Source organism: Ochotona curzoniae, unplaced genomic scaffold, assembly GCF_017591425.1.
Source record: "Ochotona curzoniae isolate NIBS_2020 unplaced genomic scaffold, NIBS_Ocur_1.0 patch437, whole genome shotgun sequence".
Lineage (NCBI taxonomy): Eukaryota > Metazoa > Chordata > Mammalia > Lagomorpha > Ochotonidae > Ochotona > Ochotona curzoniae.
The window spans coordinates 26777-40108 of record NW_024467014.1 but is presented as its reverse complement, the minus strand read 5'-3'; the positions used below and the strand labels follow the sequence as shown (position 1 = coordinate 40108).

The 13332-nt window shown below is 64.6% G+C and overlaps 3 protein-coding genes across 6 annotated transcripts; 2 read left to right on the top strand and 1 right to left on the bottom strand.

Moving 5' to 3' along the window:
* The first annotated feature begins 1121 nt into the window (after window positions 1-1121).
* On the top strand, window positions 1122-4259 carry LOC121167998 (DNA-directed RNA polymerase II subunit RPB11-a). Of its 3 annotated transcripts, none has more exons than XM_040997746.1 (4): window positions 1198-1405; window positions 2430-2519; window positions 3560-3764; window positions 4018-4244. In XM_040997746.1, the coding sequence occupies exons 1-4, from the start codon at window positions 1353-1355 to the stop codon at window positions 4051-4053; spliced, it is 384 nt and encodes a 127-aa protein (XP_040853680.1). In that variant the 5' UTR covers window positions 1198-1352; the 3' UTR covers window positions 4054-4244. The 3 variants fall into 3 exon arrangements, with proteins under 3 accessions (XP_040853683.1, XP_040853680.1, XP_040853681.1); XM_040997747.1 differs by having other exon boundaries at window positions 1231-1405; window positions 3560-3734; window positions 4018-4239; XM_040997749.1 differs by lacking the exon at window positions 2430-2519 and having other exon boundaries at window positions 1122-1405; window positions 3560-3734; window positions 4018-4259.
* A 101-nt stretch (window positions 4260-4360) lies between these two features.
* LOC121167997 (leucine-rich repeat and WD repeat-containing protein 1-like) lies at window positions 4361-9656 on the bottom strand. 2 transcript variants are annotated; one of them, XM_040997744.1, is made up of 15 exons: window positions 9510-9656; window positions 8871-9105; window positions 8634-8750; window positions 8335-8475; window positions 8065-8163; window positions 7759-7878; window positions 7493-7607; window positions 6992-7101; window positions 6625-6832; window positions 6311-6383; window positions 6082-6222; window positions 5124-5215; window positions 4880-5035; window positions 4695-4807; window positions 4361-4613 (listed from the first exon to the last, which is right to left on the bottom strand). In XM_040997744.1, exons 1-15 carry the CDS (start codon window positions 9587-9589, stop codon window positions 4473-4475), a joined length of 1941 nt encoding a protein of 646 aa, XP_040853678.1. In that variant the 5' UTR covers window positions 9590-9656; the 3' UTR covers window positions 4361-4472. The 2 variants fall into 2 exon arrangements, with proteins under 2 accessions (XP_040853678.1, XP_040853679.1); XM_040997745.1 differs by having other exon boundaries at window positions 6992-7092.
* A 139-nt stretch (window positions 9657-9795) lies between these two features.
* LOC121167985 (alpha-ketoglutarate-dependent dioxygenase alkB homolog 4) lies at window positions 9796-13036 on the top strand. Its single transcript, XM_040997721.1, has 3 exons — window positions 9796-9867; window positions 10947-11144; window positions 11579-13036. The coding sequence occupies exons 2-3, from the start codon at window positions 11085-11087 to the stop codon at window positions 12164-12166; spliced, it is 648 nt and encodes a 215-aa protein (XP_040853655.1). The 5' UTR covers window positions 9796-9867; window positions 10947-11084; the 3' UTR covers window positions 12167-13036.
* The last annotated feature ends 296 nt before the right edge of the window (window positions 13037-13332 follow it).

Here is a 13332-nt window from a genome sequence, read left to right as displayed (position 1 = left end):
CCCAGGCTGAGGCCCGCATGGAGCTGGGTCCACACGGAGAAGTTACTGACTACCCACCAACCCTCCCCTCAGGCCCTCCAGCCCCTGGCTTGCCCATGGAGTCACCCTGACTGGCCCCACATCCCCAAGGCCTCCCTGGTCCCCAGAGATGTGTGTAATGTCCCCATCACCCAATGTTCCCAAACTGCTCCCATCAATGGCCAAGCTGGGATGCAGCCCAGCCCTCTGCTTGGGGTCCAGAGACTCACAGAGTCCTGGGAGCTGGGCTGCTCGGCTGCCCTTGGTCAGTCCCTCAGGGCCTCATGGAGGAGGCAGCCCACCGAGCCCTGCCTCTTGTCCAGCTGGAGCTCCCACAGCCTCCTGGGGTAGGACTCTGTCACTGGATCACACAGCAGGAGATAAAGGCAAGGCCCCCCGGTGCCCGGGCTATGCCCTCTGCTGCTGCAGACAGCCCAGGTCTGGGGTGTGTGTGTGTTGGGGGGACTTTGTGCCTCAGTGGGACAGAGCAGGTCCAGGGGCTCCAGCTGACCTCGTCTCTCCCCCGTCCCCCTGCAGCACTCACTGGCCTCAGGCCCCCTCCTAACCCATTCACTCACTCTTCACCTGTGAGTCCATCCACCTCTCTCTCTCTCTTTAATGATTTATTTATTTGAAAATCAGAGTTATGGAGAGACAGAAAACCTCCATCTGCTGGGTCACTGCCCACATGACTGCAATCAGCAGGAGCCAGGAACCGGGGATCACATGCTCCTCTGCCCTCCCCGGCGCGTTAGCAGGGAGCTGCGTGGGAAGTGGAGCAGCCAGGACAGGAGCTGGTGGTGCCCACATGGCTCGCCGCTTCCCAGAGGTCTGAACACATGGCACCACAACACGGGTCTCTGGAGAGTCTGCGGGTGCACAACTTTGAGAGCCCAGGATCGTGGGCGGTTCTGGGGTTATATGGCAAGTGTGGGCAGGTCCAGGGAGGCGGCGGTGGTGGAGACTTCGATCACGTGGCGCCGGTGCCAACCTGGCCAGGGACTTGCAGCTGTCGGGCCGGATGCCCGGAAAGGGCCGTCCACACGCGTCGCTGTGTCTTGAGCCTCACGTCCCTGCAAACAACCGGGTTGCAGGAACCCAGCAAGCCACGCCCCGCGAGCCGACCAGCAGGAGCGGGGGCGTGGCTTCCACGGGGCGCATGCGCAGAGTCCGCGCTAGCCGCTTGCGCAAGCTCCTCCGCGTCGCCAGGGGGCAGTGAACCGGTCCTGAAGCGTCCGGGCCTGGAAGCGGCGTGACCCGGAAGCGGTTGCGTTGTTGCGTCTGGAGGCGGCGGCGGTGGCGGAAGTGGCCGTGTAGGGGGCTGCGGCGGCAGGATGAACGCCCCTCCAGCCTTCGAGTCCTTCTTGCTCTTTGAGGGGGAGAAGAAGTAAGCGGGGGCCGCCCGGGGGCGGCGGGAGGCAGTGTGCGCGCGGCGTGCGTGGAGGGGCGTGCGGGTGTCGGGGGCAGGAAGGTTCGGCCGAGCCGAGGGGCTAGGGCGGGCCCGTGGCCGGCAGTCGGGAGTTGGGGGGAGCTGGTGTCCCGGTGCCGGCGGGGAGGGAGGTTTGAGAAGCTTCGGGAAGGGTGTCGGAGGAGGTCAGGGGGTAGATGCCACTTTTTTGGGGGATGTCGAGCACTTGCGAGCGGGAGGTGTGGCGTAGTTAGAGGGATCTGCCTCCTGCTGTGGGGTTCACTCCCCAAGTGGCCCCAACGGGCCGGGGCCGCGCCAGGAGCGTCAGGTCTCCCTCGTGGGGCCGCCTGCTGCTGCTGTCCCTGCGCGGGCTGCAAGGGGGCTGGATGGAAAGTGGCCGGGATGTCAGCGCTGCTGGCCACAGCTCGGCTCACTGTGTGGCAGAGCCAGTCGTGAGACCTGCAGCTGCGAGTGTCTTATTTTTTGTTGCAAACAGTTACAGAGAGACAGATGAATTCCATCTGCTGGTTCATTCCCCAAGTGGCTGCAGCTGGGCTGGTTTGAAATCAGGAATTAGGAGTTTATTTCATGCAGGTGCAGGGTCCCAAGGCTTTGGGCCGTCCTCGACTGCTTTCCCAGGCCACAAGCAGGGAGCTGGATGGGAAGCAGGACCCAGAACGTGAACCAGTGCCCACATGGCATTGCAGAATGCAAACAGGGCGAGAATTTAGGCACTAGGCCTCCATGGCGTTCTGGGCCCTCCATTTCGGCTTTTTGACAAATGAAAGCAGACAAAATTTCAAACTGTTAAAATATGTCAAGAACCTTTTTTCCTGCAAGGAAAGGATTTTCAGGGCTAAAGCTGTGTTGAGAAATCCTGCCTTAGGAGCAGGGGTCAACCTAGGGCAGCGATGGGATGGAGGGAGGCTGCCTCGATGCACAGAGGGTCTGCAGGAGGGCTGGGGGCTGCACCTGCCCCTCAGCATCACCCGCTTACCCCTAGGATCACCATCAACAAGGACACCAAGGTCCCCAACGCCTGCCTTTTCACCATCAATAAGGAGGACCACACGCTGGGGAACATCATCAAGTCGTAAGTGCTGGGCTGCCTGCCCAGTGGGCAGGGCGTCGCGGCAAGGGTGACCCTACAGGGGGTGGCTCCTTCCGTCCAGCTGTCCATGGTCACGGCTGTCAGCCGACAAGTGGCCCGCTGACCAGCAGGGTCCCTCATGGGGACCTGTCCGGCTGCTGTGGAGGCCTCACCAGCAGGGCCTGGGTATTACCGAGCTCCTGCCGGGGGGATCACAACGCTGACCCTTCATTGAGGTAGCACGGAATGCAGCCTGGGCCAGGATGGCCCGCCCCCTCATCCAACAGTGCTGTGTGGCCTGGGGACGCTGGAGATTTTATCTTTATTGGAAAGGTGTATTTACAGAGGAAAGATGTCTGCTTGCTCCCTAAATGGTCACAGTGGCGGGAGCTGAGCTGATGAAGAGCCAGGAGCTTCTTCTGGGTCTCCTGTTGTGGATGCAGGGTCCCAAGGCTTTGGGACCACAAGGAGGGAGCTGGGTGGGACGTGGGGAAGCAAGGATGTGAACCAGCGCCCACGTGAGATGCCTGCTACGTGTCACACTGGCCCTGGCACTGCAGTTGTATGTGAGGATCTCTTGTTCACAGAATGCGGGAGGAGGCAGAGGCTTTGGATGAGGTGTGCAAAATCCCTGGGCAGAGTGTTGCTGTCCCTGCTAAGCCTTGGACCAGCAGGCAGGCCAGGCTGTGCTTGCTGCTCTGGCCAGCCCAGGGACTTGAGCCCTGTACACAGGCTTGTCAGCTGGAGCCTGTAGCCAGCCCTCAGAGTGAAGCCAAAGGCCATGGCGCAGCCCCTGCCCATCCCAAGCTGAGTCAGTGGCCAGTCTAGGCCCAGTGCTGCCCCTGTGGCCCCGGGCCTGTGCGGGGCAGGGCCTCCCTGGAGCTGCTCACCTTGACTGGGAGTGTGGGGCAGGGAGTGTGTGCACCTGTGACTAAATGTGGCATGCAAGCCCAGCAGTGCAGGAGCTGGCTATGCTGTGGGCTGCCCAGGGACTACCAGGGTGCCCCAAGGCCACCCCGTCAGCCCATCCTCCTGCATCTCAGGCAGCTGCTGAAGGACCCGCAGGTGCTGTTCGCCGGCTACAAGGTCCCCCACCCACTGGAGCACAAGATCATCATCCGTGTGCAGACCACGCCCGACTACAGCCCGCAGGAGGCTTTCACCAACGCTGTCACCGACCTCATCAGCGAGCTCTCCCTGCTGGAGGAGCGCTTCCGGGTGAGGGCATGGCCCAGCCAGGCCAGGGAAGTGTACCCCAGGGTTGGGTGATGGCGCCTGCCCACCCTGTGCTGTTGCCTCCAGGCTTCCGTCTGGGCCTGGGTGGGTCACGTCTGCATGGCAGGGGCCTTGGTCAGCTCGAGGCACAGCCAAGTCCACGGGTGTGTCGCAGGCCCACAACACTCCAGCCCCCATGTGGGCAGCAGCCATGTCGGCCCCACTCTATCCTGCAGGGTGTCATTGGCCAGTCCCCTGGCTGACTGTGCCTGTTTTCTCCCCACAGGTGGCCATCAAAGACAAACAGGAAGGCATTGAATAGCAGCCAGAAGGGGCTTCAGGGCGTCCTGTCCTCCTCCGGCCCATGGGGCGAGCCGTGGCACCCGTGCTCCTGTCTGGTGAGCCCCTTGCCTGGCTTTCACGTGCCTAGTACGCAGGTTCTGTTTCTCCTTCCTAATAAAGTGTGGCAGGAAGACGCGGTGTGGGCTCAGTGGTGATGCCCTGGGCAATGAGCTAGTTCAGCCACTCCGGCTGTGGCCAAGACCATTGCTGGGGCTGCTGGGAAGCCTAGTGGCTCAGGGTACACTGAGGAATGGGGTACACAGAGCTACAGGCCTCCCTCAGGCCTCTCCACAGGGAAGAATTTAATAACAAAAATAGGCATAAAAAGACCCCCCCCCCCAGTTGGCCCAAATGCTCAATAAGTTAGGTTGTATGGCTGTGGCTGGTGCGCTGTGGAGACTAGCACCTCCTCCAGATGGCCACGATGTTGGAGTCCGTCAGAGCTGTGAGGTAGCTGAAGGTGGGGTCGGCCACCACCGCGTTCACCATGGTCTTGCTCACTGCCTGCCCCTGCGCCCAGGGCTGGGGCCACTTGAGGATCTGGCCGGGAGAGACGGGGCTGAGTGCACTGCGGTGTCCCCTCCTCCCAGCCGGGGCCGTGCAGAGGCGGCTGCACCGTACCTGGCTCGGGGCTTGCGGGGCTGCTGGCTGTGCAGGCGGCTGCTTCAGGAGGTGCCCGATGTCATAGAGCCACACACTGCCCTCCTCGTCCCCACAGAACACCAGCCCCTTCTCTGCAGTGACACAGGGCACATCAGCGAGGCCAGAGCAGGGCACCCAGCCATGGGGGGGGGGGGCAGGCTCACCTGGGCAGGTGCTGAGTGAGAAGTAGGCCAGGCTGGTTGATGACCACTGCAGCCAGGCCAGGACCACCACGGGCACTGCCGAGCGGCTGCCCCTGGTGCTCCACGTCTGGCTCCAACTCCATAGGCAGATGGTGCCCAGGCTGTTCCCCTTGGAGACTGAGAGGAAGGACAGGCGTGCCCAGGCTGGCTGGCCCCACAAGCCAAGCCCCCACCTCCCAGGGAGGCACGCACCCAGCCCACTCACCCACGACATCTTCATTCACGAAGGCCAGCCCATCTACTCTCCGGCTTGAGGCCTCTGCGCCCTTGGAGAACACGAACTCCACCTCGCAGGCGCTGGGGAAGGGGCCGCAGAGGGAGACGTTGGTGCCCAGTCCTCTCAACCCAGGCCTGGGGGAGAGCTGAGCATGTGTCAGGTTACAGCTGCGTGGGGCTGGCGGGTGGACAGGGAGCAAGCAGAGGCCACGTTGCCCCTGTGGGCCTGCTGCCTGCCAGCAACTGGGGTCCTGCCCACCAGTCCTGGACACAGGCTGTGCCCTTTTGTACCTGGCAGACTTGCTGACCCCAGGCAGGGAGGCAACGGTCGGGCACAAAACTCTGCACCACAAGTCCCCCTGCTCAAAGGGGACAGCCCCCCACCTCACCCGACCCCGCGTTATCCTTCCCCTAGAGACTCTGCCTGCCAGGCGGGGTTTCCAGGATTTCAGGGGACAGAGGCACCCAAGGCTCTGCGAACCTCCCAATTCTCAGATGTTGGTCATGGCCTGTGCTATGCAGATGGGGACATTATGCCAGGACATGGGGTCACGCTGCTGCTCTACAGGGGGACCTGAACTAGCACTATGGCCTAATAGGTTAAACTTCCATCTAAGGTGTCAGTAACCCATGACCACTGGCTGCCCCACTTCCCATTCAGCTCCCTGCTTCTGGCCTGGGAAAGCAGTCGAAGACGGCCCAAGGACCTGAGACCCTGCACCCGCGTGGGAGACCATGGAGGAAGCTCCTGGTTTTGGATCAGCTCTGCCTCAGCCATTGCAGCCACTGGGGAGTAAGCCAGTGGATGAAGTTATTTCTGCCTTTCCTCCTCTCTTTATATGACTTTCCAATAAAAAAAAAAATCTTTAAAAAATAAGTGAGGTGGTTGTATGGCCTGATGGGCCCACCTTTGCCTGGCTCTCTCCCCCTCCCCCTGCAATCCTCACCGCCGCTTCTGGGGCTGGTCTAACCGCACGTCCCAGCAGCAACAGCCTCCTTCACAGCCGGCCAGCAGGTGGTTATCCGGGCACGAAGCGACAGGGCACAGGCGCAGGGGAATGGAGGTGGCGTCCAGTGTGAGCAGCTGCCTGTGGCCAGGGCAGGGGACAGTGTTAAGCTGTGCGTCTGCAGGGGAGGGGGTGCTCCTTTCCCCAACCCTGCTGCCCCCAGCGTCACCTCGCCTGGAAGTCTTGGTTATCGTCAAGAGCCCCGATGTCCCAGAGGATAATCCGTTTGTCATAGGAAGCGGCTGAGGGAGGAGACAAAAGGATAGGTGGCCCTCCGCTGTCTGGCAGTCAGCCCCAAGGCCTGCTGCAGCCCCACACTGGTACCACTGCCAGTACCACAAGCTACCTTGTGGGGTAACCACCCTGGAGGGTCGGGGGTGTCTGCCCAGATCACTGACAGAACTGGGTGACCCCAGAACAGGCCGAAGCCCTGCCCAGCCTGCAGGGGAGATGGGCGGGGCACCAGGGCAGAGCGGGCCTTACTGAAGAGGTGGCTCTCGTGAGTTGGGCTGAAGCAGAGTGTAGCGATGGCCTTCTTGTGGGCCCGGATGACCCCGCAGCAAAAGCCGGCACGCACGTGTAGCAGCCGCACCAGGCCCCGCAGGCCCGCGGCCGCCAGCACACTCCAGCGCTTCTTATGGCCTGCCTGTGTGACCACTGTCAAGGTTGTCCAGGCCACTGAGAAGAACTCCTGGGGAGCAGGGCACAACAGGGGAGGGTCACAGGGGCTCGGCCACGGGGAGGACCACACACATTCTAAGGCTGGAAGCAGAGGGGCCTGCTGTGACCCAGCCCGCACCCTCCATTCCAGGGCACCCGTCTGCTCTGCAGGGCTGGGCCTGGCGCTCACCTCGCCTGGCACCTTGTACTTGTGCAGCACGATGCCCGTCTGGCAGTCCATCACGCACACGGCCTCCCCGCCGCAGGTGGCCACGGTCTGGGACATGGCCCCTGAGGGCCCTGTGGCGAGGGGCTCAAGCTGAGCGGAAACCTCTGGCAGCTCCCGCCTCCGATGCCCTCCTGGCCTGAGGCCACGTTCTCAATTCTGTCCCCTCACTGGGCAGTATACCCTCCTAGTCAAAAGAACCGTGTTCTGGGACAGGTGTCCGGGTCTGACAGTTAAAGAAACCCATAGTTGGGGCACCTGGGTTCAAGTCCCAGCTCTGATCCTGAGGCCAGCTTCCTGCTAAGGCACACCCTGGGGTGGCAGCCCATGTGACTGGGCCCTACATTTCCTGCAGGAGAGCTGCAGGGTCCCTGGCCTGGCCTCAGCAGGGGTTGCTGGCAGCATCGGGACAGTCAGCAATAATAAAAAGCATACATCCCAGCACCACTCGCGCCCTGGACGCACCGTCCTCTGGGGCCGGCTCGAAGGCGCAGGCCCACAGCTGGGTCTGCAGGTCTCCAGGACTGTTGTTCTTGCTGTGGCACTGCAGGAAGTGCAGCGGCTCCAGCTTCAGGGCAGGCTGCAGGGGCAGAGGGCATCAGGGACTGTCCCCCTCCAGGGCCTTCCTCCTCCCTCCTCCCCCACTGTCTCGCTCTCCATCCTCCATCCCCACCAGGCCCTGGCTCCTGTGCCCCACCCTGCTCCCGACTCTGATCCCTTGTCCAGCATACCTCGCTGTCCGAACCTGCGGGGCTTCCCTCCCTCTGGGCAGACTGGGAGGCGCGTACCCGCTTGGGGGTAGGCGGGCCTGCTGGGACGTCATCTGGCCGCTTCAAGGCCGTCAGCTTGGCCTACGGAGGGGGCCTGGTGACCCAGGAGTGCCTGCCTGTGGCAGGGTGGCCTGTGCTCTCCCATGGGTGCAGGAGCCGAAGGATGGCTCAAGGTTGCAGGGGGACAGAGCTGACCCCCTTTCCGTATCTCTCCACGGCAGGAAGGGCCGGGGTTCTGGAGACCTCCCGTGTGCTGGACACATGTACCTTGGCCTTGCCAGCAGCTGCAGCTTGTGGGGGCTTTTCTGGGACGCTGTCCCCCTGTGCCCCCCAGGCGGCCACCAGGTCCTCGGAGATGATCCGCACCTGGTGTTGGAGGGGGAGGTCACCAAGAAGCTCCCAAAGCCACACACCAACCAACAGGGCCGTCTTCCCTGTCCCACCCCAGTGCCCACAGCCCTGTGTGGGGCAGCCGCACGCCATGCGAGCCAGCAAGGAGACTGGGCCAGGGGCCAGCTCGGAGAAGGGAGGACGTACCCGCCACTGGGTGAAGGCGCTGAGGGACTGGGGCCCGTAGCGGACATCCCTGACCGCAGACTTCACAAAGTCAGCCTGTACCTTCTTGGTCTCCTTGCCTGGGCCCAGGGTCTCCTTGAACTTCTCCCAGTGAGCTGTGACCTGGGGCGGGAGGGACCAAATGAAGGCAGAACCGGGCTGGGCCCTCCCAGGTGTGGCCACTTTATCCACTGCCTACTGGCAGCTGCCCCCTGCCCGCAGCCCTGTTAGCTGCAGCGTGCACACGGCCGCCTGCCACCCACCAGGGTCCCCAGCCTCACCCTGTTGGTCAGCTCGCGGTTCAGGCTCTGCACCTGAGTGCAAGTCGAGGAGGTGTCCTTGCCATTGAGCTTGCGAAGTGTGGGCAGGAGAAAGCACACTTTGAAGTTGTCACTGACCTGGGTGGGCGGCGGACAGAAGGGCGTTCTCAGGAGGCTGCAGCCTGCTCAGCCGGGGGTGGGGGGATAGGGAGAGGTGGGAGGGGGCGTCCCCCCCGGGGGCTTTTCCCCTCTACACACCGTCAGGAAAGGGTTGCCCTCCACGTAGAGCTCCTCCAGAAGCGGGAACTGGCAGAAGGCCGTGATGTCGGTCAGCTGGTTGTTGGCGCAGCGCAGCACGCGCAGGTGCACCAGGCCCAGCTCGGGCGGCAGCGTCTCCAGCTGGTTGTCGGTCAGATCGAGCTCCTGCAGCTGCTGCAGGCGGCTCAGCAGCCTGGGGTCTAGGTGCTCGGTGAGCAGCTGCAGCCCGGACAGGCTGCGGAAGGCGGGGGGCAGGCGGCGTTGGCTCGGGCGCGCACAGCTTCCCCACCCAGTACGTTAAGCTCGCAGCCGACATGGCGCTCCCCGGGGCTGTCCCCCTGCTCCAGGACGGGTCTCCCCGCCATGTCCCGAGGGGCTCTAGCGAGCCCCAACAGGTGGCTCCAACCAAAACAGTAACCCTCGCAGCCCGCTTTCTCCGGGGCTGCGGCCGCGCGCATCCCTGCCGCGGGAACCGTTTGGCGGGAACGGCCGCCCAGCGCCTCCGCCCGGGAGCAGGGGAGCTAACCGGCGCCTCCGGCTCGCAGACCCCGACCCAGGGCAAGCAGGGGACCCGGCCCGCCTCCGGCGGCCACAGCCTCGGCCCGACCAGCCTCCACCCGCCCTCGGTCCCCTTCTCACTCCAGGCTCCGGATCCTCCCCAGTCGGTCGCTCTTGGGTCTTCCACGCTGCAAGAGAAGGCGCGTCGAGAGGGGCGCCATGACGCTCCCGGGGTAGCCAGAAAGCCAGAGCCCGGGAGGCGTTGCCGACCGAGTTCCCTAAGGCGGCGCAGGCAGCCGCGACCGGAAGGAAGCGCGGCCGAGAGCCTCGTGTCCCCAGCGCGCGGACTACAACTCCCGGCGGCCCCCGGGGCTCCGCGCCTGCGTCCTGGCCAGCGCGATGGCGACCGCGGCGGCGGCGGCGGCCGAAGCCCCCGAGCCGCTGCGGGAATGCGGCTGCAAGGGCATCCGGACCTGTCTGATCTGCGAACGGCAGCGCGGTGGGTTCCCGCCCTGGCAGCTCTTCCCGCAGGTAGGGGCTGGGAGAGGAGCCGCGCCCCTCAAACCCGCCCTGCGTAATGGGGAGGCTGAGGCCGCCACCATTTATCCGGGATGGAAGCCCGACTGGGGACAGGTGCGCGCGCCCGGGGGAAGGCGCCGTGATGTCCCGGGTGAGGGGCAAGAGCCTGACCGCTGGACGGAGAGCGCGCCTGGAGGTCAAATGTGGATCTTTATGAAGGAAGGGAGGCTGGGAAGCCGGTGGACAATACTGCACCCCATGAGCAGGGCACAAGTGGCGCGACTGCCACCGTGAGCCCCCAGCCCCCAGCCTGGGCTCTAGACACCCCCGGAGCATGGAGGACGCTGTGTCGAGGTCAGGAAGAGGGAAGTCAGCCCAGGTGTGCGAGCAAGGAGGCGTGGCCAGGCGCGGTGTCCTGGGCTCCATGCGGGGCATGGGTGGTCAGCTTTAGGGAGGACCAGCATTGTGACTCTCGGGTGCAACATGAGAACCTTGGGTCCTTGGGTCGTGGCACAGGAGCTGGGGCCCAAAAGACGCAGCGAGCGGTTCAAGGCCTCGGCGGGGGTCGGAGTGAGTCGGGGTCCAGGGCCAGGCATAGCTTCTTCCCTTCCCAGTCGGGGAGAACCTGTGCGGCCTGTGGGGAGGGGCGGTGCAGGTGACAGAGCAGAGGGGGCTCCTGGGCAGGATGGGGGGGCTCCAGCGAGCATCCATCTGACAGAGTAGGGTTCCCCCAGACATCCTTGGAGGGGCGTGAGGCTGGTGGGGTTTGGGGTGAGGGGGCAGCCTGGGGCTCCCTGGAAGCAAACGCTGGAGGCGATGGGCGCGGACCACTAACCGGAAGAGCCATCTCGGCGCAGGCAGAGGATGCTGCTCTCCCCTTCTGCCTTCCTGAGGCTGTGCTGCCATGGCAACAGCGAGCACATGGCCGGCTGGCTGGCTGCCCGCCTCTGGCCTTCAGGAGGCACTTGGCTCGGGATGGAGAGGCAGGACTGTCCGGGCTTCCAGACCCGGAGGAGGGGAGACGGCCTGTGACCCCCCACTCCCACCTCCCACCTGCAGAGAACACAGCAGTTCCTGTACTGCCCAGACACCGGCTGGGCCGTGGGGGCCACCGACTCGGACTTCGAGGGCTGGGCCTTCCCCTTCCCCGGGGTGACGCTCATTGAAGACTTCGTGACCCGGGATGAGGAGGCCGAGATGGTTCGGCTGATGGACCGGGACCCCTGGAAGCTCTCCCAGTCGGGACGCAGGAAACAGGTGCGCTCTGGGGCGGGGGGTGGTGTGTGTTGGGGGGTGCTGAGAACCTCTGCCCCTCACTCCTGCTGCCCCTCGTGGCTGGTCCTGAGACACACTGGGCTGCCCCTCACATTATCACACACTGCCAACTCATACCACGGCTGGGCAAGGGCCACAGTCAGCACTGGAAGGGGCAGGGGGCCGAGGCTAGGGGTGCTGCTGCAGCAGGAGTGAGCTCCAGGGTCCTGGGACCCAAGCAGCTGTCCCCACCTCTGCCTGCCTGGGCTTCTGCCCACCCTGCAGTGCAGCGGCTTCCTCAGGAGGGCCACTCGCCCCGCGGTCTGGGTCACCTGGGCCACCTCTGTCCCTTGCTGAGCCCTGCCCTTCTCCCTCCATTCAGGGACTTCTGCCACACTCAGCCGCCTGCCCCCTTTCTGTCCCCCGCCCCCTTGCAGGACTACGGCCCCAAGGTCAACTTCCGGAAGCAGAAGCTCAAGCCTGCGGGTTTCTGCGGCCTCCCGGACTACAGCCGCGAGGTGGTGCGCAGGATGGGCCTGTACCCGGGCCTGGAGAGCTTCCGGCCGGTGGAGCAGTGCAACCTGGACTACTGCCCCGAGCGGGGCTCGGCCATAGACCCGCACCTGGACGACGCCTGGCTCTGGGGCGAGCGCCTGGTGAGCCTCAACCTGCTCTCGGCCACCGTGCTGTCCCTGTGCCGCGAGGCGCCCGGCAGCCTGCTGCTTGGCCCGGCCCCGGCCGCCGGCCCCGAGGCGCCCACCGACAGCCTCATTGCCCCCAGCCGCTCGGTGCCGTGCCAGGAGGTGGAGGTGGCCGTGGCCCTGCCCCGCCGCTCCCTGCTGGTGCTCACGGGCGCTGCGCGGCACCAGTGGCAGCACGCCATCCACCGCAGGCACATTGAGGCCCGCCGCGTGTGTGCCACCTTCAGGGAGCTGGCTGCCGAGTTCCGGCCCGGTGGGCGGCAGCAGGAACTGGGCCAGGAACTGCTGGGCCTCGCGCTGTCCTTCCAGGGCAGGCCTGTGTGAGCCGCTGCCACCCTGCTACCGCATCAGCGCTGTTTGGGAGGGCCGTGCTCACCTGAGTTCACAGAGTGTTGGTTCCACTTCCTCTGCCCCTTCCGTGCCCTGATCCAGGATTCGCCCCTGCTGCCGCACGAGCTGCTGTAGGAGCTGACACTGTGGAGCTTAGCCTGGGTCGGGCCGCCCTCCTCACCGGCTTGCTGTGAAAAAGAAACCTCCCCTCCCAGGAAACTGCGAGGCTGTCCACTTTGTGGGGTGCTTGCCTGGGCAGGCCTGGGAGGTTGAAGGGATGTGGCTGGCCAGCCCTCCCTGTGGCTGCCCCCAGGGTGGGCTCACCACCCCCTGGGGGATCAGGGCCTGGTCTCTGCCGCTGGGATCTGGCTGGGGGTTGCTGCAACCCAGCTTTGGGGCTTTGATGTGGGGAGCATCTGGGGGGCTGCCGATGGGAAGGATGCCTGGGTTTCTGGTGGCTGGGTGACAGACACCACCTCTCTGTGGGACCCTAAGGACAGAGGCAGGCCGCTCCCAGGGCTCTGGGTCTCTCCCTGCTGCATAGGGTACGGGATGGGGGAGGGTTGGTGAGCAGTTGAAATGCTGTGCCAAGGTAGGGCCGACTGGCCCCTCGGCGACCTGCAGGACACGTGGAGGGAGTCACTGTGGTCTGTAGCAGCCCCAGGCCTCTAGGCCACCCCGTATCCCTGCACCCCACACTCCATACCATGGGAACTGCTGCTTTGTGCACTGACCCCTGGGAATCTCTAGGCTGGACGTGCCGGACAGCTCCTCTCTGGCACAGCAGGGGCTTCCTTGTGGCCCTAGAGGTGGCTGCCATGTAGACAGCCTGGACACTGGCCCCATGACCACAGGGACCCGAGCTTGAGTGCCTTCCCTCCCGGAGGCCTCCAGGACCTTCTGAGTGTGTCGGATGGACTGCCCACATGTGGCTACTGCTCCAGTTCTGTGTTGTTGGCTGTGCCCTGCACCAGGGGTGTCTCCATTCCCTCGGTGGGGGGGGCTGATGCTGGCAGCTCACAGCCCATCTGAGCCCACCTGCCCCTGCTGGGGAGAAGCCTGCGTCACCCCACCAGGGCAGCGACAGGTGATGGGCTCACGCACCAGGGGGAGGGCCAGTGGCTGCCACACGTGCCCTGCCCTGCCCTGGTGGCGTCCCA

Bases quoted from the DNA above. Each gene is read 5' to 3' on its own strand.
- LOC121167998 (XM_040997746.1), top strand. From the start codon at position 1,353: ATGAACGCCCCTCCAGCCTTCGAGTCCTTCTTGCTCTTTGAGGGGGAG. The intron at 1,406-2,429 runs GTAAGCGGGGGC...GCTTACCCCTAG, and splicing joins CTCTTTGAGGGGGAGAAGAA to GATCACCATCAACAAGGACA. The intron at 2,520-3,559 runs GTAAGTGCTGGG...CCTGCATCTCAG, and splicing joins CTGGGGAACATCATCAAGTC to GCAGCTGCTGAAGGACCCGC.
- LOC121167997 (XM_040997744.1), bottom strand. From the start codon at position 9,589: ATGGCGCCCCTCTCGACGCGCCTTCTCTTGCAGCGTGGAAGACCCAAG. The intron at 7,102-7,492 runs GTGCGTCCAGGG...CCCTCGCCACAG, and splicing joins CGAGCCGGCCCCAGAGGACG to GGCCCTCAGGGGCCATGTCC. The intron at 5,216-6,081 runs GTGAGGATTGCA...CCCCTTCCCCAG, and splicing joins GACCAGCCCCAGAAGCGGCG to CGCCTGCGAGGTGGAGTTCG.
- LOC121167985 (XM_040997721.1), top strand. From the start codon at position 11,085: ATGGTTCGGCTGATGGACCGGGACCCCTGGAAGCTCTCCCAGTCGGGA. The intron at 11,145-11,578 runs GTGCGCTCTGGG...GCCCCCTTGCAG, and splicing joins AGTCGGGACGCAGGAAACAG to GACTACGGCCCCAAGGTCAA.